Raw genomic sequence first — 25,029 nt, 5'->3', positions numbered from 1 at the left:
ACACACACACACACACAAAAGTCATTTACTAACACATTTGTCAATCTGGATTTAATTTTGCCCCAGAGTTTGAAAATTAAATGAGAAGTAGAGAGGAAGTAATAAGAACTCAATGTAGAAATCACTCTTGAATCAGATATATTGAAGCCACGCCCGGAGGCTAATCACAAATTAACATGCCGTGTTATTAATTTGACTCAGAAATCAATTAAAGAAATCACGATTATTCATTAAAGTGCAACTGCTGCTGCCACAGAGTACAAAATGTAGACAGACTCTCTGAGCTCCAGGGCCTAACACACACACACAGAAACAATAGATGCAATTTGGGAATATGCAAATCCGAATGAACCGAACCATCATTTTATTGCGACTGTGTGCCCCGGAGGAGCAGTCATCACCAGTAAGTGACAGGGGCATTTTCAAACTTCAGACACATCCTGTGTGATCTGAGCAGTGTGGTCTGGAGAAGGAGATAATGTGCCGCTTTCTTAATTAACTATTACGGTGAAAGGTCTGATAGTGTCTAAGAGTGAAGTGACCTTTTTAATATTGCTGAGTCCTGACACCAAATAATTCCTGTATCCACTCTTTCAAAGTGGACCTCCTGGAAACATGTTTGGTAATCTTTTTGTTACCATAGCGATACTGCAACTTAAAAGTGCTTGAAGTCAATTTCAGGTCAATCAGCATCTTCTCTTTGCCTGGATGGTATAGAAAGCTTTGTGGTAAAAATAAGTGTCACCACATTCAGATGTGTTCTGGCACAGCAGGCTCAAAATCTAGGCTAGATTTTCCCAAATTTAGAATCAGTCCCACTTTAAAAACACTCATTCCAGCTATGGCTCTGAGACAAAGTGGGCGTTCAGTACAAAAAAGGGGGGCAGTGTTGTTGGGAGCGTATTGATATAAGTACCGATAAAACAATGAAATACGATGTAGAAGTGGTTTGAGTAAAACATCCATCAGTTTGAAGTCTTATGAGACACCAAAACACTGCCTGCACAGGGGATTGTAATACAGAAATGTACAAGCAACAATCAACAACAATCATTTTGGTATTTGGATAAATAGCCGAAATACAGAATTTTTACTGTTACACAGTTACACTTTGTGCCCTTGTGGGATGACGCTGCTTTGCCTTGTGGCAAAAGGTGGAGTCAGGCAAAACTTTTTTGCCAGGGGCTCTCTTTATCAGCAACGAGGGAGCTGTTTGTCTGTTTGAACACAGCCTAATGCTTCATCCCTGGTCTGACAAGAGTCCAGCAAACCAGGTGTACCAGATCTAGGCCACTGTTAAGCCAATACATTTTGGCTACCTGGGCAGTAATATATTTCTAAAGTGATGGAAGAGAATATTTCTGTGTTCTTTATCATCTTTCAGCTTGTTTGAAAAGTGGTTATTTGAATGTATGTAACACTGGTTGTGAGCTACACAGACAGATATAGGACACAGCTGCAGATACAGGACTTCAAAATGGAGGAGGGTCTTCTTTGGAAAGAGTTTTCTCCCTTCTGCAATGACAGCCATAAATAAAATTCCCTGTTGACGTGTATAATGTGACAATAAAGACTATAGTTTACATGCTAGTGGTTCAATTTCTAAGCCATTTATTCTAATATCACTGTACTGTCTATAGATTTCTCTCTAGTTCTTCATGAACTCAGTACTTACTCCTCTGGAAGCAGATACTCCTCCAGCTCCGTCATAGGGGGTGAAGAGGGAGGCAGCTTCGTGAGGGCCATGATGTGCTGGAGGGTGATGTCAGTCTGGGTGCTAATGTCCGAAACCTGGGAGTCAGCCGGGCTGACCAGTTTGGGATGCGGGGCTCGGCGCAGAACCTGGACCATGATGGGCTCCTTGGCGGTGCGGAAGGCCTCCACTGCCTGGTCGTGGGTGGCCTTGGAGAGGTCCTTGCCATTGACCTGGAAGAAGAAGCAGAAACCAAATAAGCAACTTTTGTTGAGGGGTTCTGTATGATTTGTTGATGGACAAGAAACAGGAAGGAAATCATGAAGATGCAACAGTTGCATTTTTCTTCGACTGAAGAGGATATTCATTATTTCAAACGGATGTAATCCTTATCTCTGATGATGAAGCACTGTGCCCACACAAACTCAGCAGCGGTATTCTGTTCGAGAAATGACTCATTACTGCCTCAGCTTGTTTTACAGGGTCACAGTCAGACCAAGTGGAATAAGACCTTAATTAGGAAGAGTCTCTCTTTAATTAATCAAGGTCATTAGCTGAGGCTGCATGGAGGAGCCCTCATTTAGCTAAGTAATTTCTCAGCAGAGGATAAATTTGACCTGCTGTCAGAGACAGTGGAGTGGGTGCCACGCGTTAACCTGAGAAGATTAATTTGAGGAAAAGGCTGGAGCATGTCGCAGAGAAGAGGCTAATTAAGTTTGGTTGAGCCACTTAAGGCCTCTGTGTGCTGATAAATGATAACTGTGGACTCTGCTCTCAATAGAATGTGTCACCGGATCCAATCAGACTTGAAATTAAATAAAGAAGATTTAAGTCTTCCACAGATCTATGGTGTCCAAAATGTCAGGCCAAACGCACTGATTCAATTATTTAGAGAGAGAGAGATTTTTCTAAATGCCATCATCTCTTTGGAAGTTCACCACAGCATCTATAACTTCTAAAAACCCAAATCAAGCTTGGTAAACTTAAGAGCTGAAGACCCCTGCAGCCGCTTGCATGTGTATTGCATCCTGGGTCACCACACTGGCCCTCTGCTTTATCAGGGTTTACACAGAGCTGCTGTTCCGCTTTTAGTCACCACATCATAGGGAATTTGTTGGTTTGTGATTCCTGGTTGTGTTAAAAGCTTTGATAGGATCTCAGCCCGGGGCTCTTCCCATTTCACAGAGTCACTGCTCCCTCCTCCTGCTCAAAGCTCTCTTAGAAGGAAGCTCCTCTCCAGCAGGAGCACGTAGTGTTGCAGGTGATTAGACGTGTCATAAATCTTTAGCGTCCCTTCTCACTCCTCCTGACATCTAACGTACATGCGAGTCCGTGTTTGAAGATTAATTTTCTGATAAACATGTGGCTGGTTGCGGCACCTGCCTCTGGCCATGGATGTCTCATTCGAATTCATGGCATAGTTTTCAGACTTAACTGTGGTGCTGCACACAAGGAGCAGCAGCGATATTAAATCGCCTCCAGGGAATGAAGAAAAACCTGACTATGACCCAGACAAGGTAACGGTGAGCACATATTTCTATAAAGGAGTACATATAGAAACTAGAGGCACTGGGCTTGTGTGTTTGTGTGCTTAGAGGAAGGATGAGGAACGCAGGAAAAGGAGGGAACTTAATGCAGAAGTTAGAAGAGGCTGTGCGCCCACTAATAACCAGAGTAGATTAATGCTAATCCTGGGCCAGCAGGATAATTGGATCATCTCAGCGGATTTAAACTTCTACTTCTTCTACATCAAAAATTAATAGCTCATCTACTTGCAGTTTGCTCTGAATAATTTGACACTGAGTTATCATATCACAGAATACTAATACAAGAAATCCTACAAAACAACCTTGAGATTTAAGACCACTGCCCTCTCATGCTCAGAAAAAATGGAAACAAGACTGTGAGCTGAAACACAACCAAAGCCTGTGATTCACAACATAAAAGAACACATCTAAATCCTTCTATGTTGTAGCTGCTGGTATCGGTAATAAGCCTTCTTAAAATCACATGGGACCTCACATCCTCAGCCATCTTTGTTTCCCACAGCGAGCCATGATGTTGTACATCAGCTGAGGAATACAAGCGCCTTTGTGCTTTCTCCTCTCTGCATGCAAGCTCCAACAGTCAAACCTGGTTGCCAGGAATCCAGGGGCTACTTGAAGGCAGTGAACCAGAGACAAAGCCTTTAGCCCCCGTCTTGTTGAGCCCAGAGCATTCTGCCTCAGTGCTCTCAATGGGGGGAGTCTCCTCCCAGCTGTGGAGGGGGTCCCACGACCTCCATTCACCAGGCTCACCTCTGACACAGAGCGGCCCTTTGCAGCACACTGGGAAAAAACACACAACACTCCCCTGACACAATACACTCTCCAGCTATGCTGTGTTAGCCGCAGTTCAGCTGGTTGTGAAGAAGTGAAAACTCAATCTACATCAAGCTAATGCAGTAATGGGCCAAAGAAAGCAGACTTGAACAGCCCTGGTACTCTGAATGCCTCCTTAACTGTAATCGGAGGCTAGATTTGCCTTTGCACACTTGAGCTGTTTTTCATGTTGACACAATGATGACAGACGTGCAGAAATGACTCTGTCAACCACTGCTGCATCCTCCAAGAGGGGTCTCTGTTAAATCCATTTTAATGACAAGAGGGCAGCAAGGCCCTACTTAAAGGAATACTAATTAGGTTTAACTCACACGTCGGCTGTGTTGGTGTCTGGTGAGGAATTTACACAGCTGTGGCTTCGCTGCTCACAGCTCATTTTCTTTAATTAAAATATCACATCGGACCTCTAAAGCAACAGAGGAATCAAGGACAGGATTTGTTTCAGAGCAATTTAAGATTTTAGCTTTCCTCAACACCTCATGGCATAGCTATGTCAGACTTCAGCCTTCTGGATAATAATTAGGGGCAGCAGGGGTGAGCGGTGCCGCGAGCCCTGGCGCGGTATCGTCCATGGAACGCAAATCAAGCTGGATTGAGACGTTGATGGGGGAATCTATGTGTGTGTGTCTATTCAGTGATTGCTAACCCGCTGCCAAAGATGCTTATCTGCCCAGCAGCGAGCTCAATCTCCTTCATTATTATCTCCGTATTACAGCAGATTGGCTAAGGCTGCCCCAGGTTTTGATTTATTCTTTATTTAATCAGGTAGCCTCATTGAAAGTGAGCTTTCTTATTCATAAGAACCCTGATAACAAAAAAGCTATACAATAATTAGTATACCTTAATATAAAATTTAATTTGCCAAGTCAGCCAAGCCCAGTTACTGCCAAGCGTGTGTAAACAGCAGGTCCTTGATTACAGAAAGAGGTAGAAGCAGGAAGAAGTAGGTTACTAGCCAACTACACTACTAAAAATGTCTGAAAAACAAAAAAACAATCATTCACACAGACGAAACTATCATCAAAAAAGCCACCGTGCCGGTAACACAAGCCCCTGTTCTAATCATTATCATACAGAAAAGCCTTTGCAGGATATTAAGTCAATGCACTGACTGTGTTGTGTAACATTAGTCTTTGATACAACCATTCAATCACAACATAATCCTTTAATAAAGAGGAGAACATCATTAAAGAGCCAGTGTTTCTGTTCCTTGGGGACGCGCAGTGAGGTGAACAGAGTGGAAACTCAGCCAGGCTAACGTTGCCTTTCAGAGGCGGGCAGAGGGAACCCTGGGAACTTCACTCTATAGACGAGCATTTTAAAGAGCCTTGAGAGCCGGGGCGCTCGCCTCCTCTTTCTGGTCGGATACACTTCTTAGACAAATTCTTCAAAGTCTGTATTTCGGAACAGAGAGGAGCTCTGACGTGACAGAGAGCATGAAGACTTGAAGGCTTATTTTCCGGGGGGCCTGTATAACGTTTGAGTGGCAGTCTGAATGTGGGTCATTCTACTTGAAAAACACAGTTAATCCCCCTTTTATTTCACTTTTAACCATTTTCATAAGAAAGAAATCAAATTCAAGGACCAGCCAATGATTTCTCAGTGTGTGCGTGGATGCTGCGCACACTTCAAAATGTGTCTTGAAATCTGCACATATTGTTCTTTTAAGCGACTGGACACGAAACTCCCCATGGTGTGAGGCTCGAAAACACAGCAGTCTTTATTTACCACAGTGTGCGGGCTTACTGAGGATTACAGAACAAACAGCTAAAAACTTAATGCTGACTGAAAGAGACACAACTGTTTACTTTCACCTAATCTGATTTAAGCATGGGACATTGTATTATCCACAGTTGATCAATTATGAACTCAAAACACTTCCGGCATGCTTTCTGCTTCCTCTCTCCAGTCTAATGAGTCCAACTAAAGGTGTCAACTTTCCTTTGACTTTTAAGCCCTGTTTTATCCATTGTGCTTTTGAATAAGCTCTGTAAAAAGTAATGTAAATCTGTTGAGGATGGGATGATTTTCTCTTTCAGGGATTTAAACTCCTCAGCCCACCTGCTTTTATAATTCATACCAGTAACAGTGATTCAGACTTGACGCTATCTGCAAAAACCTTGAATTGAAAGCACATAATACTGGGTAATTTAACTGAAATATCTTGAATGAAAGCATCTTTACAAAAGAAGGCTGGGAAAGACCACCTGACTAAGAGTGCAGCTAGAGCACATCATTGTCTGCCCCTCAGTACAGATATAAGAACAGAGGTATAAAGTAAAAATTAAAGGTGGAGTTGGGGAAGGTAATATCAGCAAACGGGCTGAAACCCAGGGTTGTGTCATGCTTCATTAGCCCTGTTATCTCACTCAACTACCCCAGGCTTCCCCTCTCTGCTCAGCCACAGCAGCACTCCACACACACACACAGATCCACACAATAGACACACATTTTCCCTTTGAGGGCTGACAGCAAATTGAGCTCTATGCCGGGGCCAAGTCTGTTTGTTCAAGTCAGCAAAGTCAGGTTTGCCCCAACAGGGATCAAATAGAGCTATACTCCACTGGAAGGAGAGGGAGCATTCAGCAATCACACACACAAAAAACTAAATGTGATGAAGCTACATTAAGTCTCCTGATGTCCACAGAAGGACCTCAGCTCTTTCCATGCAGGTGGCCTCCACAGTTGAGTCTAAATCATACTGTTCCTGACACATACTGCCAGACTCTTGGTCAGCACACTGCTGGGAGAGGCTCCCTTTTACAGCCTGATAATGAGAAATAATCATCCTCAATCATTCAGATGTGCCTAGCTAGTTGGAGCTATTGAACAACTGCTCATAAGCCACATGGGCCACACATGTTTTATTCATTACGGGGTGTGTACACATACACAAATAGAGCACTTATAAGTTGCACGTACACTAATTTTATAATGAGCAAACCCTTAATCATGTACCTGCAGTGAACATGAGCTTTATGCATTGCTGCTCTTGTAAAATCATCGCTAATTGAGGCTAATTAAGAGCAATGAACTTACTATAGGAAACGGAAAAGGAATAGTTGATTTCATCCCATCCCAAAAGGAACCAGGCTGACTCACTCACACTCACTAACATCTGTGACTCCAACATGGATTTGGAGTTGTGCTGACTGAGTTTGCAATCACTCACTAACCTCAAAAGTGTTGTTTCTTGCTTGTTGGTGGAAGACCTATGAGTCTGGTTGCCTTAATAAAGTGCTCTAGTTTGCAACTGGACTTGATTATAGTGACACTGAGCCTTTTGTTGTCCCTGACACTGACATGTACACTGAGTGACAGCTATATGTGATATTGGTACTCTTCTATCAGGTATATGTAATTGTATAATGTGATAAAATTGCAAAGCCTGATGTGATGTTTTTGGCTAACCCAGTTAAATACCATTACCAGAATTGAAAGATCCTGTGAATCCAGAGACAACCAGGCACAGATGTATCTTGATATAAACAGTCTGGTCAAATCTTAGCCTGATTCCAGACCTCTAAATCACTGCTTCAGCTTCGAACAGTTCAGCAATAGAAATAGTCGGTCTACGGTTGGGCCCATTGACAGCTGGCTGGAGAAACAGTCAACCAATCACAACAGACACTTACATGTATGTAAAATAGCGACAGGATGCTACAAGTTGCTACATGACAAACAGTAAACTGGCTAAAATAGACACAATATATGGCTGAATAAATGAAGTGAAAATTCCGACAGGCTGGCAAAACCTCTGTTGGTTAACTTATTTCTCAAAGTATACAAAAGAAAGAAAGAAAGAAATAAGACTGCATCGCTCCCGCATGGTATATGCAACATCTTTATTTTTACGTTTCAGTATGCTCTCAAAGCTCACATACAGTATAGTTTGGTTTGGTTTCTCACTTGTGTCCTGCTGTACTGTCATGGTGTTGTTATGTCTCTGTTGTGGCTGTGATCCCCTCTGTCATTTGCTTTGGACTGACAGTAAGTACACAGGCTCCTGTGAGTGCTCCCCGGTGGCAGCCAGCCACCTGCTCCAGTGTTTAACAGATGTGACGGCACACCAGGGCTGATCCTAGCCGTTATTAAAAACACACAGTGTCAGGCTCCAGTGGCCGCGCTCGCTAACTGGTGATCCCTGCTTTGTCTCTGTACGCCGCTTTTGTCAAGCCTCATTACAGGAACAGGGGCAGGGGCCGAACGGGCCATCTTTGCTAGTTCCCCTTTTCTGGTGACTGCTTTGATGACAGGGGTCTCTGACAGCGGGACAGGGGGCCGAGGATTGAGGGGATGAGGGGCTGTCTTGTACAAATATTTCCATCTCATTTTTCTGTGTCTCGTCCAGGAGATGTCACACTGAGACCATCTGGCGCTATGACAACTTGGCTTCTTGAGCTGAGCATGACATCTTTGCAGCCTTCAATCAGAAAAATGGCTAATTAGGTGGTGGCACTTGGAAAGACTCAGACAGGAAATGTTCCAGCAGGCTCATTTGTTAACTTCTATTGCTCAACAGATCAATCGTTTTTGGTTTAAGATGCCGTTCCTCTGCAGGGAACAGAGAGAGACAGATACAGAGAGACCTAAGAAAGCAAAGGACTTAGCAGACAAACAATAGTCCAGATCAGTTCAGCACGGATCAGAGCCTCAATAGCCAGCTTGTGCTGAAGCTCTAATTAAGCTCTAGGTCTTGTAAGAGCCGCAGCACGGCGCCACAGCCATTACAGGGTGCTTCTGGAGAGATTTAGAGCCCTAGGACTGTCAAACAGAGTTTCCAAGGCCTCTACCTTGAAGTCCCTGACAAAAGCAGCTGAGCTTACATCTCCACATGATGCTTACCTTCAGCTTTGAAGAAAGAACCGAGGGGTTCACCGCTGTCAGAAGGGTCAAGTTTAAAAGGGAGCAGGGAGCTTGCCGCAGCTCGGGCCTTTGATGATCACAACGAAACGAGACAATACTCATCTAAAATGCCATGTTGGCTGTGTTTAATAGACCTTAACAATGTTTGGTCTCCAGTATGGCTCTATTGACACTCGGAGCTGTAAACAAAAATGTGCTTATTCCTTAGAGAAAATAATGTATGCAGATACCAATGCTCTGAATAATTCTATCCAAACCAACTGCTGAAGTTACCACGTCAAGTGAGCATTTCTAATCCTGCCAGGATGGATAGAAATGCATTCAGGTAAAAAAAAGCATGTGTGCTGACTCTTATAAAACAGTGTAAAACCATATTTTTCACGCTTCCAACATGGGAGTTGGAGCTAAGGTGTTTAATGAACTGGAAAGATTTCAAGTGTTCATGGATTATTAAGTCCTCAGAGAGATGAGGGGGGAGAGCAGAGTGGGCGATGTGCGATCAAGAGGATCTGCCTGCTGTATTATCAGTAAGGAGAAATAAGACCTTCCATAATCCCCCCACAGGTACAAGCCAGGGATGTGCCCACTGCCCATAGAGATTTCATACACCACCATCTACCATACCGTGGAAAGGCACAGCACTAAAACAAGCTTTATGAGTGAGTCCTGTGCTTCATGTTGGACTCATCAAGAACCAGTGCTAGTGTTGGATGGTAAATGAGCATTCAGTCATCATCACTGCCTACTAACAGAGTTGTTTCTGTCAGAGCAAGACTCATTAAAGTTGTTTTAACAAGTATTTTGCATATAGCTGACACCAGTCGTTTCAGTGCAGTTTGAAAAACCTATAGAAAATATAAAGATTGTTTTACAATCACACCACACCTGCAAAAGCTTTACAATAACCTACAGCACTCAGATATACATAGTGAATGCAGGCACAATGAGCCCGAACTCAGCCACCATTAACCAGTGCCACTAGTTGTAGGTTATGAATGCACCTTCTAGTAGGACATAATGTAATAATTACACGCACAAAGTGTGTCAGAGGGCTGGACTGGTTGTGTCTGCTCCATAATATGTGGTGTCAATAGATTAATAAGTTAACCAATAGAAAAATAACCACAACTATTTTGATAATCAATTCATTGTTTAAGTAATTTTTCAAGCAAAAATGCCAAATGTCTATACTCCCAGCTTCTCAATTATGAGTATATGATACTTTTCTCCGAACGTAACCTTGAAATCTTTGAATTATTGGTAAGACAAAACAGGACATTTGAAGATGTCACCTTCTTTGTCGCTATGGAAAATGTTTTTCAATGTTTGCACCACTTAAAACCAACCTGGCAAATATGAAAAGAAAAAGTGTCATCGCCAAGACTCGGATGGAATAACAGTATATAGATTCTTAGTGCAACAGAAATCATCTGTGTAATCTATGTGGGGCAGCAAAATGACAAATGACTTGTCACGTCAAACCCAACGCACTGACATTCTCTATAGAGCCTCAGAGGCAGATGGAGTAACTGACAAAAGTAGAGACTGCTGCGAGACAAACGGAGTTGAACGGCCTGCCAATCCAGCATAATTGACAGGCATGATGACACTGTGACCGAAGAGAAAGCAGAACAAAAGAAGTGACAGTCCTCTTCCACAAACCATGTTTTTGCTGTTATTAGTGGTCGGTTGGGGGTGGAGGAGTGGAAGGCTTTCTGACCCCAATATTAGCCCCCATAATCCATTTATTATGCCACTGCATAACACCCATCTTTCCTTTGAGACAAGCCAAAACCTTTTAGTCTTTTTTTTCCACGAACAGACCTGATCAAAGCCGAACTATTTGCAGGCACAGTGTCTATCTTCCCCTGACGGGAGGGAGCTGTTTTTTAAGGGAGAATAATGAGCGAGATCCACAGAGAGCTTGATCATTACGTTCATTTAAACCAGCTACTAGGCACCCGGCACCCTGTGCAGTAAATGGAGATGTAATTTGGTGTGATAGGAGGGGTAACACTTGGCCGGGGTCCATTACGGATGAAAAGAAGGAGAAAAAAACTGATTTGAGTGTGGTACAGAAACCACAGCCTCAAAATGTACACTGTCTGCTGTCAGAGAGGCCGGTGTTTTCACTCATTACACCGGACTGGCACTTAAATCCAAACACACTCAGATGAATAAACCAGCACTCTGAGTGTGTTGTCTCAATTAAAGTTGACACCACAGCACAGCCCGCAATAAACAGAGAGGCAACATGCTGTAGGATTTCTTCTTCTGTCAGAGAGCAACTACTATACCTACATGTTCTCCACTGAAGGAATATATAATAATTCAGTCAGCTTAAGTTTCATTCTGGCTTCAATATGAAGTGCTCCTCCTTTTTAGGCTTCAAACGATAATCAAATGATTTTTAGAACAGGGCTAGAGATGGTGGGTTCATACTGAGTTCATCTGAGGGCAGAGGAGATTCAGACAGAAAATTAGGAGACTTTTCACTTGGAAATTGTGAACAAAATTCTGGGAAAAATTGTATCCTGAGTGTGCAAGATGGTTGGTTACACCGAACAATCTGGGAAGTTATTGTTAGAAACTGTCTGGCAGGCACTTTCAAAGAATACTTGACAGGTGATTGGATGAAGCACCTGTCTATCACAGGCAAACTTAAACCAATCAGATATAGCATAGTCAAACTCTTAATGAAGCCAGTCAGGGGAAGAGCGATAACACCTTTTCCATCGAGAAATTTTTTCAATGAACAATCTCCAGTTCTGACAGAACTGATGCTAGCAGCATCTCACACTAACCTCTATGGGACCTGCAATTGTTCTTTAACGAACAGTGTCTTCTTGCTGCTTCACACCTAACGCCCACCCCCGTGGCTGCCACTACTTCCTCAAAGGACGCTGATTGGGTCGGTACCACTGTACTAGCCACAAACGCATAGACTGAAGCCTGACAACATAGATTCTTACGTGATCTTGTGAGTTCAGCTGGCTAGCAAGTTCAGGGACATTGGCGAAAGCAAAATGTTTTTGTATTTGATCATTTCAAAATCAATAGATGAATAAAATAAAATAAATCCAAAATGCAAATTAAAAATGTATTTCATATTTCATTCAATAATTGAATTTCAGGATTGGGGCAACTAATGACTTTCATTATCAATTCATCTGTGCATTTTTTAATCATAAAATAGTGAGTTCACAATCTCCTTAAATCTATGTTGATGTCTTTACAGTGTTAATTTTGTCTGACAAAGCGTTCAAAACCGACAAACATTCACTTTAAAACAGATTTTTTTTTTTTCTTGATAAATGTCAACTGATTAGTAATTGATCAACTAATCAACGGGTTCAGCACTAATCAGGATTGCACCCCAGTACTGTTTAAAGACACTTTAACAATGATCAAACCTGTTCTGTTATTGCTCTTGTGAAAACATTCTCACTATGTGTTAATGGTGCATCTACATCACGCCTTCTCTGTTTTCTTTGGTGGAAAAAAATGTGCAAAACCAGCACCTGAGTGTTAAACATAAACTTTAGTGAAAGTCAAACAGGGGTTAAAGCTGGAAAGCTCCGAGTCAGCATTCAGTTTACAATGAGGAGGTGGGCAGTGATCGGCACACACACTAGCAGACACATTGAAAGAGCTGTCACCTCTTCATCACCCCCTCCTTTAAAGCACAGTGCGCCACCTCTCCCTGACCCCTGCGGCCAGAGTTCAGGCTGCTCAGCTGCAGGAGCTCCAGCGGGCAACAACTCCACTCCACTCCACTCCACTCCCACTCAGCCAGTGACCCCGGAGACACGAGTGGAGCAAAGTCAGAAAAACCAGATGAAGTACTAAAAGTGACTGTGGCGCCAAAACAGCAAAAAAGTACAAGAAAACAACCCAAAAACAGTCTCAGAAACTCTTCCTGAGGCTTGGTCACAGTACCTGGCAGACTTCGTAGAGTAGTTTGTATTGCTCCTCAGGCTTCCGCAGGGTACAGAGGCTGCATCCCATGGTGGAGGAGATCACACCATCCAGGCTCTCCCTCCAGCCACTCAGACAGGAAGAGAGGTGCAGCAGATATCTTCTTTCCTCTGAACTGACTCCCTCTGTCCGCCCTGTGTCTATTTTCCACCGCCACACAACGACTTTGGCTGACAGGACTGACTTCCCCCAGCTTGTGGCTGTATCTGTCTGCTAAGCCTCGTCTCTCTCTGTCTCTCTCTCTCTCACACACACGCTCCCCCCCAACCTCCTCGCCTCACATGCTCCCTCCCTCTCAGATGCTCTCTCAGCCTTCTGCTGAGCTTACGGAGGGCCAGAGCCAGAGCTGGGATACACACACCCCCTCATGTTTATTAAGTGACCCGCTCATTGATTATTCATTAGGGAGGGGGGAGGCAACTATTTGGGGTTTACCAAAGGGGCTGACATCATGCGAGATAAAGTCTTCTTAATTTATAAGCATCATTGGATCTATTGTGCAGAGACAAGTTGAGTGACAGAAAGGATTTTCATTTTATGACAAGACTAATATGTTTCTGTCAAGGGGTCCCAGAAGCTTGTTTGTTAACAGTTCCAGACTTTTAATTTGAAATCCAAAGTGTGACAAAAGGACATCCATCTGTGACGACGGATTAAGCACTAAATATTTGTGACTTCTACATCCAAAGCTATTCTCTGCAGCTTTGTTACAGCATACCCCTCTCGTGCCCCAGTTAAATTAGCACTTGGTGACCTCTGGTATACTAATCCAGCAGAAAGACACACTGAGCATTCTTTCCTCCTGTATTTCTCTCCAAATACACAGGCGCAAAGCCAGCAAAAACAAATAAACCAGATAAATATTTATGCTGGCCTTCTCCAGTGCAGCCAGACAAACTTTACCCAGCGGAGAATCTTATGAGTACTGCCATACACTACAGTTCTCTGGGTCTTTCTTGGTGTCTGTGTGCAGACAACGGGTATGGCTGCATAAGTCAGACCTGGCATCTATCCTGTTATTTGCTCTGATGCCACACAGCCACAAACAAAGATAAATGTCCAATAAGGACAACTGTTCCTGGTTACAATCTGTTGGTTTGTTGCGGTCAGAGAGAAGATGTGATAGTGTCAGCGCCACTGCAGCTGGAGGGCAGTATCTGAACCTATGTGGCTTTGTTCGCCCCTTCACGATTCGATCCCGCTCTTGTTGTGAAATACGAAGGACTGCTTCCACGGCGCTAAGCCACATACCTAGATAGATTACACGACAGGAGGGGGCTGGCCCTCTGGGAGAAACCCTGACTGCTGGTGATAGTGGTATTTCCTCCTGCCAGATGTGTCCACTGATCCCTATCTATCAGCACGTCCACAACTCCAGCACTTTTCCAAGACAGCCACGTTATTAGCGAGGCACCAGTCAAATGTCAAGCAAATTTTATGTACATTTTTCAAATGCTACAGAAAACTAAATGTGGAGCCTGAAGGTGGAATAAAACTACATCAGACCAAGCCAAGTTAAAAGAAAGCTGCTCTGTGATGGCAGCTAATGTTTCAAACTGTTATAGCATAAATTCATAGCCCTGTCTTCAACAGTTGCAACTCATTGTACTGTGCAGCATTTCCGGAAGGTTTTGGTAGACTCATAACTCACAATTTCCGCCCACAAACACTGCTACATTATTTTGTTGAATGCACTGCCACAGGTTTTTATGGCATAATTTATGTATTGGCAAAAACACTCCTGCTTCAAGCAAAGTTCTTTCTTTATTTGGTCAAAACTTTCTATTTCTATTCAGCTTTCCTAATTTCTAATTTACATAAAAACACTTGGGGAATTTGGCTAATGAGATTTCACTTTTCCATTTAATCTATATGTTTGTATTCTAGACAGCTATTAACCAAAGGCCTAGACAGCTATTAACCAAAGGCTGTCTTCAAATAAATTCTCATCTTTTTTCCCACTACCTTAACACACAATACTGGACAATCTAAAAAAGGGATCTTAAAATAAGATCCTTAAGGCGGAAGAAGTGGTGGTGACAAAAAGTTGCCTCGGGCAAACTTTGAAGATATCTGTGTGAACTTAACAATCAGTCATAATTACTGCGGGCATTGCTTGTCTGGGTGCTATAGGCTCAAACTTTCATCCAGTGTACCATGAAAACTAATTCTACACTCACATTAGCTGCACTGTTGTGCCTGGGGCTGGGATCAGTGGAGAGTTTGAGCCGCCGCTCTTGCCCGGCTAATCTTTCTTTCACACTGAGATTATCCCATTCACAAAGTCAAAACGGAGACAGCGGTCTGATACGAACAACTGCACTAAAGGTTATGGCAGCTGCTGCAGACTAAATATGCGTATTAATGAATAATCAGCAGCAGTCCAATGTGGATCGGCAGAGAAGTCAACTGAGGACCTGTTCAACCACAAGCAGCGGATGGAGTGTCTGCACACTGTCCGTCATTGTGTTCAGAGATTTAATTTCGTCGTTGCTGATTAAATTTCTTGCCCTTGCTGGCGACAAAACCTGTCTCCTCCGTCCCTGCGGTGTGGTTTCATCTGTGGGCTCAGCAGAGAGACACACACACTTCAGCTTTTATTCATTACTGGTCTAGACAGTGACACAGTGTCGGAGGTTCCTATCTCAGCGGGAGTGAGACCAAACGATAATAATGTCATGTGGTTTGTTATAATAAACATCAACATTTGGTTTTTTTTATGGAGACGAAAGGGCTAAAGGTTAACACATCCCCTCCCAATTAGCAATGTGGTGTTTGGGTCCTGTGCATTTGATCCATGCTTGGTTGGATCATTCATATTCATAGAGGCTGCCTGATGTTGTTTCTGCGTCCCACTGGGCCCAGTTTAAGAGTCATGGCTTTAGCTAGAGCCACAGTGGGATCAGGTGGCGATCGCTGCAGCGTACACCGTCCCGTGTGGTTTATAACTCTCTAACACATCGTCTTCCCTCCCTCTGAGCTCTTTACGCTCCTCACATGACTTAGAAAATTGAACATTTCCCCTGAGGAATATTGCTTCTACAAATAAAGCCTACAGTTACTACCTGAGCTGCAAGTAATTGCTGTTTTCATTATTTCTTACAATAGTGAAAAATTCTGAAACAATTTCCCAGAACACATGGTAATGACTTCTACTTGCTTGGTGTCTCCTACTAACGGTCCCAAATGCAAAATGTTAATTGACTATCTGAAGATTTACAGTATGTGACTGAGGACTAACTGTATTTACATGACCCTCACTGTTTTCAGTCCACACTGCAGATCCAGTGAACTTAATGTAACCTGACTTCAGCATTTCAGCCTGCCACATGGCAAAAAGACCAACCATTTATCCGTGCATCGAGAGACGTGAGATCTCAGTGATGAGAACGGATGAAAAAGGTGGCCCTAACAGGATGTGGAGGCAGAGTCAGCAGAAGGTGACAACGTGGCAACAACATGTGAAGAAACAAGACACTGATGGCTGACAGTGATAACACAAGGAAAACGCATGATGTCCAAGTCCTGTCACACGACGCTAATGCACTGTCCAGACGGCAGGATGAGGGGAAGGAGGAGGGAGGAGTGGTGGAAGATGAGGAACGATAGAGTGCCGGGGAAAACTAAATTGGCTACATATTGTAAGCCTATGAAGTATAAAAAGTCATTGTACTGTGCATCAGCAGAGTCTGGATTAACGTCACTTTACGTCACGTTACTTGAAGTCAGACGAAAAAACAATGACTTTCCACTGTCCTCAGCACTTCATACTTTTGTGGGGTGAAACCACAAATGCTGAATAACATAAACAGGAGGATGCTTAAATTTTCCTTTTTTTCCAACATGACTGGATGGACAGACTCTTCAAAAGCCTGGGTTCCACTTTCTAAAGGTCCCTGTTATAAAGGGCTTATAAATTGTGACTAATATAATTTTTTTTTTCACTTTTTAATAAGCCATCGAGTCTGTACTATAAACATTAGTAGATAAGTCATTACGAGTCAAGAGTTTCTCACTTTCTAATAAGCCACCAGCAATGGTTAGTAAGTCATATCTAATTGTGTAGTTTTGGCGCAAACAAAGTTTCTGTTTACATTCAGTGTTACTCACCAAAACCCATTCTGTGTCTCCTTGAGGTCTAACAAATGTGTTGAATGCATTTCCTTCCTTGTAATCCATAATGCATAATGTTTTTACATTTTGGAAACTCCATTGTTTACATCCATGTTTACTAATATGAAACCATTGGCTGGGAAGTGTATGCATGCTTGGGTGCATGAATGTGCATGCTCGTACGCACAGGACAGGAAAAAAAAACATGTACCTACTTTACTATATCCATTAAAAACAGAGCGCTACTTGTGGTCAAAAACCCCTAAGAGGGGGAGCCCTGGTAGCACACCTGGTAGAGCTTGCGCCCCTTGTACCAAGGCTAAATCCTTGCTGCAATGGTCATGGGTTTGACTGCAACCTGTGGTGCTTGTTGTCCCCTCTCTCTCTCTCCCCCTTTCTTGTCACTCTTCAGCTGTCACTGTCAATTAAAGGCAATAAAGCACCCAATTTTTTTTTCTTTTTTTTTAAACTGTTCAGAGTAGGCCATCAAAGAAGCATTCTTACTATAATTCATTAAGTCTGCAGTTGTTATTGAGTTATTAATTAATGGATTTTGGTCTGAATGCCATGCAGTTCCCTCCAGAATAGTCCTTATACACGTGTATGCATGCAGACATGCATGTGGTTTGTACACACTACATCTGGTGTGTGTGTAAGTGGTTCCACACGTGCAGTTGCATGCTTGTTGGCGTGTACAGCTTGAGTGGCCACAAACTTTGCTGATAAATGTTATATCAGCAGGACCAACGCTGATATATAAAGAGCAGTATAAAGGGTGTTCTTGATCGAACGGCCACTCCACCGATTATACACATTAGTTTACTCATCCTGAGGAATACTCGACTGGTGAAAACAGTTGTATCATGTCTTCTGCGTTACAAACTGGAGGTGGCATTAATCAGGCATGGAGGGTCTTGCAAAAGATGCTATTAAGCTGTATTATGGGTAATGTTGAATCCAACAATTTTGGTGCTTAAATAGGGATCACCAGCTATCTGGACCTCTGCTGCTTTTATTTTGAGTGTTGTAAAATTTAAATTTTATTCAAGTACAAAACTAAATCCCTAGAACACCCCTTTCATTAAGGAGCTCACTAAAAGAGGGAAAAGCAAAAATGTCATCTTGGAGTAGGATAAAAGGCCTTATAACTGATATATAAATAAAGTATAGCAGCTCTTTAAAACATTAGTAGTTATCTATTTACCACCAATAAAGCCACCAGTTACAACTTTACAAAGGGGGCATCATTAAAAAGTGGTACCAAGCACAGTTTGCTTGTTAGCAGACCACACATAAATGATATACTGGATGCTAAACAGGACTTTCTTCTCCTCTGACAACTTTCTGAGGCATAATTGTTCTCAGGCAATAGTCAACAGGTTTGGTCCACCACAGACGGAGATTAGAAAGCCTCCACTGAGTTGATTTTGGCCATAGCTTAGTCCCCTCCGAGCCCCCATATCAGCCCTCTCATCTGTAGAGGATATGAGAGGAGAAGGGAGCTACAATACCGCTGCGTTAATGGAGATAACAGATGAGCCAACAGGACCAGCAAGATGGAGTGAGAGCTAACACAAGGGATGTTAAAAGAAGGTGTGAGGAAGACAGACACACGAGACAGAGTGACACGCAGAATCCCCAAAGGAGGGAACGGGACAGAAACTGAAACTAAATGTGTGGAGGAGTGTAATGAGTCTCTGGTTCCTCTCAACTGTACCGCTGGGGCCTGAGCGTGCGAGGATTAGTGTGTATGTGGGTGCAATTGCGAGCGTGTGTATCCACCTCTGAAACACTGGGCTGTGCATAATTTATCAGACAGCTGTCAGCTTTGTACTTCTATTTACTCTGCGAGCCAGATCCTGTGCCAACAGGGAGCCCAGCCAGCAGGAATGACAGCCACCGAAACAGTTTAATTGGAGACTTGAACAACTAATAATGCCATTACTATCACTTCAGCATAATTAAGGGGATGTTAACTGATATGCTAAAATTCTATGATAATACTCTTTTCACACACTAATGCCAATGTGTGATACTGGATACTTTTGTGATTTAAATTTGAGTTTTTCTTTGTTAACAGAAAATGTAAATCTGTAAACCGGTTTCCGTTTTTTTAAGCACCCTGAGGCTGTTTCCCATTATCAACAACCTGAAGGTAAAATGCACATAATTTTGCTCTGGGCTGAATAAAATCACTTTCATTTTTCAGGGCTCGGGAAAAAACAGCTCCAGGCATTTGTTGTGGTGCGGTCACTGAGGTGGTTTACACAAACATTATGACTCAAAAGCAATTATCAGTTTTTGTGTGTGTTCATCAGAGTGGGACTCTGCCAACTTGTGGGAACGTTACCCACTTTTCAGAGAGAAAATTCTGTGCAGGCTCTTCAAGTAAAAACAAACATCACTCACAAAGCAGTATAGGGGACAGCTTTCTGGCTTTCCAAATGAGCCAGTACTGGCGCCAAATGGATGCAGGCATGGACAGGATGAGTTTAAGTGTAAATTAATTGGTCTTAGTGCAGACAGAACAGCCCTTAGAGTGATTCTGTTGGCCTGGTCCCTAGCGATCACGCTGAAACCCACCACAGAGACTTGCATTTAGCTACATAATAAGGCTAGCAAAATTACCACCTAACCTTTGCTACTATAAAAACGTCTCGACTACTGTATGATGGCGAGGTATAATAAAATACTATTTACAGCTAATTATCCAAATGCCACGACATTCCTGCAGAAGGTAACTCATGGCGCTTGTCAACACAGTTATTAGGTGGGATATTAAAAGGAGTTCATATTTCATCCCCTCTCCTGTATTGAGAGCAGGGCTCGATGATGTGACTCCACTCTGAGGCTCCCCGAAGGGCTCTGCCAACTCCAGAGTCCACACAGAGTTCCTGTCACCAGCTAATTCCCCAAGCCTTCATCACTCCTGGCTGCTCCAGCATGTTGGCAGCCAAAGTCACCAACAAATGCCTCTAGCTACACTGGGTGCAGAGTGAGGAAGCGTGGGTACACACACTGCTGATACAGTAGTGAAATGGCTCTAGACTGAAACTGTATAGAGGCAATCAGAAAACTTAGACAAAGGGTGTCTTGAGTTTTGAGTATGGAGTTGACAGCCCTTTATTCTTTAAAGATAACTTTTACAGCATTAGAGCTGTACATTTGAGCTGAGAGTTGAACCCACTTACGAGTGGACAGCAGGAGCCAGGGATCAAACCACCAACCCTGTGATTGGTTGTCTGATCCCTGGCTCCTGCTGTCCACACGTTTTTGAGCAAAACACTGTATCCCAATTGCTCCCTATGGTTAGACGAGTGTGTGAATGGATGAATGAGAAGCACACTGTAAAGTGCTTACGATAAAAGCTGTATAAATCCAGTCCATTTACCTTAACAGGAACTTAACTTGACTTTCTGTCCAATAATTTAGAACTTTGCACCCATTTAATCCAAACAGAATTGCCTAAATCAAGGGAAGAGAAAGCTTGCCAATGCCAGAGGAGGCTAATTCAACAAGATGTGGATGAATCAGAGACCAGTCCTATGGTTAGAGGTGAGTCAAACCTGTTCACTGTCCACTTATGAGGGACAATCATGAACATCCTTACGACTAATTTGCAACATGAAGGGCCAAATTGCGAGAGAGAGGTGGAAGGTAGGTCATATATTTATATTTTCCACAGTTGCTTAAGAGATTCAGTATGAAATAAACTATGGTCATGGTATTTAGACCTCTACTGAATGGACAGTCAAAGTCGGAAAAAAAACGTCAGTAATAGCTGCCTCCTGGCTGCGTTACACTCCCACGCTGCCCTCTCTTTAAGAGCTCTGTGTCTTTTAGTTCACAGTATACTGAGCCCCTACCGTTTCAGCCCATAACACTTTCTATGACCAGGTTCAACTTTAGATTTTAGTTGTATTTTACACACCAGGGAACTTTGGGAATTGTAAAGTGCATCAAATCACTTTGATGTTTTGAGATTTGCTCTGCTATGACCATCATAATCATTTCCTTGTCCTAATTTATCATGTGGCATATCTCCCATTCCCGCAAATTCTGCAATATGCTTTGGTGCAGTACACATTCAGTTCACAACGGACTCCAGTTCCCCCTGAATGCTTTGCTTCACCAATTGCCATTGACAGCACTGCTTGCACTGCAGAAGGAACCTGCAACTTATTATCACCTCCTGAGCAGGGCTGACATTTAGAGGTTCTCCCTAAAGCAAGGAAATAACTGGAAATGGAAATAATAGCAGACCCCTTGCCAATGTGTACATTTTGTTCAGAATATGTCGACCTGTTTGAGTGAAAGGTTCCAAAGAGTGAGTTATAGCCAGAGGTCCACGATCAGCCCTCAATCTCATTACATTACAGTGCTCTTCCAAATGAAAAGCTCTGAGTGAGAGCCGAGGTCATTGAGAGGTAATTGACTGACATGTTGGTTGACATCACTCAAATGTCCCAGTACCCAGACGGATAGCCGGGTTTTAACTGCCCACAAGTCAGCTGTGATAAATGACACTCATGTCTTAAGCACTCCACGAGAATTTGATGAAATTGCTAGACATGCTAACTGGATGTCTTGACCAGTCAGTAAATCTCTCTGCTACGTGACCGCTGGCCCATTAGTCAGGCCGAGGCAGTGACCTCAAAGGCCTTATGGGCAGTGAAGGCCTCCCTGTTGTTTCTGCTGAGCCAGTCAGCTATTTCAAAGAGAGATGTCCACGCCTCTTCAGATGTGTCAGGCTCCAGTGGCTGTCAGATGACACCTAATCTAAACATCATTTTGACTGATAGTTACCACTTAATTTGTGGTTGAATAAACCTCTACACACAGAAGAAATACACAGGCAAGATCCTTTGGCAGAGAAAAAGGGTTCAAGCTATATAATGCTTTGTAAGATTTTATTATTTATTAGAAATACAATTATTATTTAGATTATTTTTCCCAATCAAAGTAAAAAGGCAATGAGGTAAATAAAAATATTGGAAGCCTCCAACATTAATGTAATAGCTGGTGTCATTGTGGTTTAGATGGACACTGTCTCTTTAACAGTTCCAGGATTTTTAAGAGGTGTGAAATGACAAGTTGTACGCGGGATATCATCATTAACCAAGAAATCCCACAGGATACCTGACACAATCTGGTATGATGAAGAAGACTGACCTTTAGGATTACACAAACTACAAAATTCATTTTCTCTGTCACTGGCACTTTGAAAGTTAGAGTGTCTTTGAGCAACAAATTTAGCACTGATACGGTGGATTCAGCTTATCTGTCCTTGCTTTTTATCCTTTATCCGTCTATATAGCCATAGGATTTAAAGATTACATATTGCAAGAGTGCATTTAGCTCAAACTGCAATTGGTTAAAAAATAGATTAGATAGATCAGATTGTAAAATGTAAGAAAGGATTTCTCAAAGAGATTCTATTACTGATTTTTGGTGCAAAACATCACTCTCAAAATTACGTTTTTTTTACCACAAATCTGTGACCAGTAAATATGTATATTTCCTTTTGAAGCAAGTAGCAGTTTGAATGTTGCAGGACTTGATGATTATGCGGTCAGAGTGGTATGTAATGAATTCGATTTTGCCAATAAACTTCTCCCAAATGCTTCCCATGACACATCTGCTCATGACAATACAAACGAGGTTTGCCCAAAGTAAATTTAATTATCAACTCCCAGGAAATCCAAGTGTGTACAATGGCCCCATTCTCCACTACTGATCAAATGATTACCCAAAACACTGGAGCTTTTAACGAAGGAATGCTAATGCCATTAGCCAGAATGGAAAATTAATTTGTGACACGTGTCAATAAATGTACTGAAATGGTTGTGCAAAGTGGTTCTTAGAGTGCAAATAAAAGCATTTAGTGCAAATGTGTTATTCAGCAAGTGTCATAATGCTATGTAAAGTTGTAGAGTTGTGGATTCAAATAAAAATAAAAGAATGAATGGCAACTGCAAAAAGATGTTCATGCTGTTTATTTTCCTGTTTATTTTCCAAATAAACAAGGGTATTAGAACCATTACCAAACAACTGGAGGATCATAATGAAGCGTTTTTTTTTATAGCATGTACGCCTTTCAAAATTAAAGACATTATATGCTACAATTATGGTGACACACTCGGCTGCCAGGACAACAAGAAAATGCCAATGTCAATATGAGGTGCTGGTTAAAAACATTCCATTTCTGATTCAGCCGATGGGCTCAGTGTACTTCACATCAAACTGGGAATTGGAAAATGGCCCCAAAGTGCAGGTTTCTCCTTTGATGCTCTGAGCATCATTAACCCAAATATAATTTCTCGAGCACCGTTTCCACCAACACATCCTCAGAAGCAGCGTGTTTGATTGAAAATAACAAGAACTCTGAATTTATCCCCCAATCCCTTCCAAATGGAATGGCAGAAAAATAGACGCATGCTTTTAAGGAACCCAAGGCTGAAATTTCCATCTCGTACCAACTTAATTTCCACTGAAGTACCAAGCAAATGCTGCCTTTACAGAGCACAATGCTGTGGTGATGCTAAGATGACCCAGTCCATTAAGAGAGACGGGGAGAGAGAACCATCTTCTTTTTCAAGAAGAGCAGAAGAGCAAGGGGAAAGAGAAACAAAAGAGCAACAGACAGGGGGGAATAGTGAATGGAGGGAGCAGGGACTGGGGGTGTAAATGCGGAGAAAAGGATGGCGAGAGGGGAAGGATGGAGAGAAAAAGGCCATGGTTTAATGAGGAAAGAGTGATTTTAGGAGCGAGCAGGGGGGATGGTTTGATCTTTGACCTAGCAGATCCCTCGGTGCGTGTGACAGGCCTGAGTTCAGACGGAGGATTAAGGTAATCAAGGGTAGTAATGAGAACAGAGCAGACATTCATGAGCCTGGACACTCCCCGAAAGCAACAATTATGCACCTTGCCCCCCTTTCTCCTGAGTGTGAGTGTGTGTGTGTGTGTGTGTGTGTACGTACGTATCATCTTTGCCTGTGGTGGTTTACTTCATGACAGAAAGGGGCCATCACAGACAGATATAGATGTGTAAAAATAATGCCCAAGGATAACCTCATCCCCCGATTAATGGGATACCTAGCCTTTGTCCCACTTTACGAAGACACGTGTCTTTTAGCTGGTACAGACAACACTTCAATCCAACTTGACAGGAATGAGTTATTGGAAAGTGGATATTTGAGGAACAAGAATCACCTGGTTGCATCAGCTTTGTAATTTTTATATCATTATAAATTGAACATTTTACAGCTGGTTGGACAGTGATTTGAAGACTACACAAAAGAATCAACAGATTAAAACAAAATAATTGTTAGTTGTAGCCTTGAAGCAACTAATGATTACTTCCATTATTGATCAAACTACTAATCATCTTCATTTTCATGTTTAACAGATTAACAACTTGGCCAATACAACAGAAAATAGTGGACAGCTAAGTTACGCAATGATGAACTGATTATAAAATGGATGGCTGAGTAGTTATCTGCTGATCGACCTGCATGACCAATCATTGCCACTCTGTAACGTCCAAATGATGAAACACTATCCCTTCCATCCAATTCCATCGTCATTACGTAAAGGTCAAATTTGAAATTAAAATGTTTTTTGTTTCTCCTGAAAATGTACATTAAGTGTCTACACTACTCCTTGCCAATCATAAACTTGGAATGTACACCATGAGTTGAGTTGTGGAGGATGTAGAGAAAAGGCTCAGTTAATGTAGAACATTTTCTGCAAAAATTGTGTGATAAGCTACATGGACAGGAACAAACCAACCCAGTGTTTTTTTCAAAATTCTGAAAACATTGTCTTGGCACTTAAAATGGGACCAGTATCTGTAGTTTGGGTAGTTTTGATAGTAAGGATAGGGCCTACGATATAAAGGAATAAGGTATCCTAAAAAATCCAACATAAATAACTTGACTTTGTAGAGCTTTGTCAAATCCTTAACTTAAAGGGGCCATTTCTTCACTGGTTTTCACT

The 25,029-nt window shown here is 42.4% G+C and overlaps 1 protein-coding gene across 3 annotated transcripts in view; it reads right to left on the bottom strand.

Annotated features, from left to right (window-relative positions):
* pdzrn3b (PDZ domain containing RING finger 3b) overlaps positions 1 to 25,029 on the bottom strand; it is an 88,681-nt gene that overhangs the window by 5,512 nt on the left and 58,140 nt on the right. For 2 of the 3 annotated variants that reach the window (XM_035662148.1, XM_035662149.1), the window contains one exon: positions 1,676 to 1,926. In XM_035662148.1, coding sequence (XP_035518041.1) covers positions 1,676 to 1,926 — 251 coding nt within the window. Of the gene's footprint in view, positions 1 to 1,675; positions 1,927 to 12,879; positions 13,158 to 25,029 lie in introns of those variants that run through there. The other variant, XM_035662150.1, reaches the window with a different exon arrangement.

The sequence above is a fragment of the Morone saxatilis genome, unplaced genomic scaffold (assembly GCF_004916995.1).
Source record: "Morone saxatilis isolate NCDOM2014 unplaced genomic scaffold, NCSU_SB_2.0 Contig18, whole genome shotgun sequence".
Lineage (NCBI taxonomy): Eukaryota > Metazoa > Chordata > Actinopteri > Moronidae > Morone > Morone saxatilis.
Note: the sequence above shows the minus strand (reverse complement) of the source record. Positions and strands in the feature narration are given on the sequence as shown.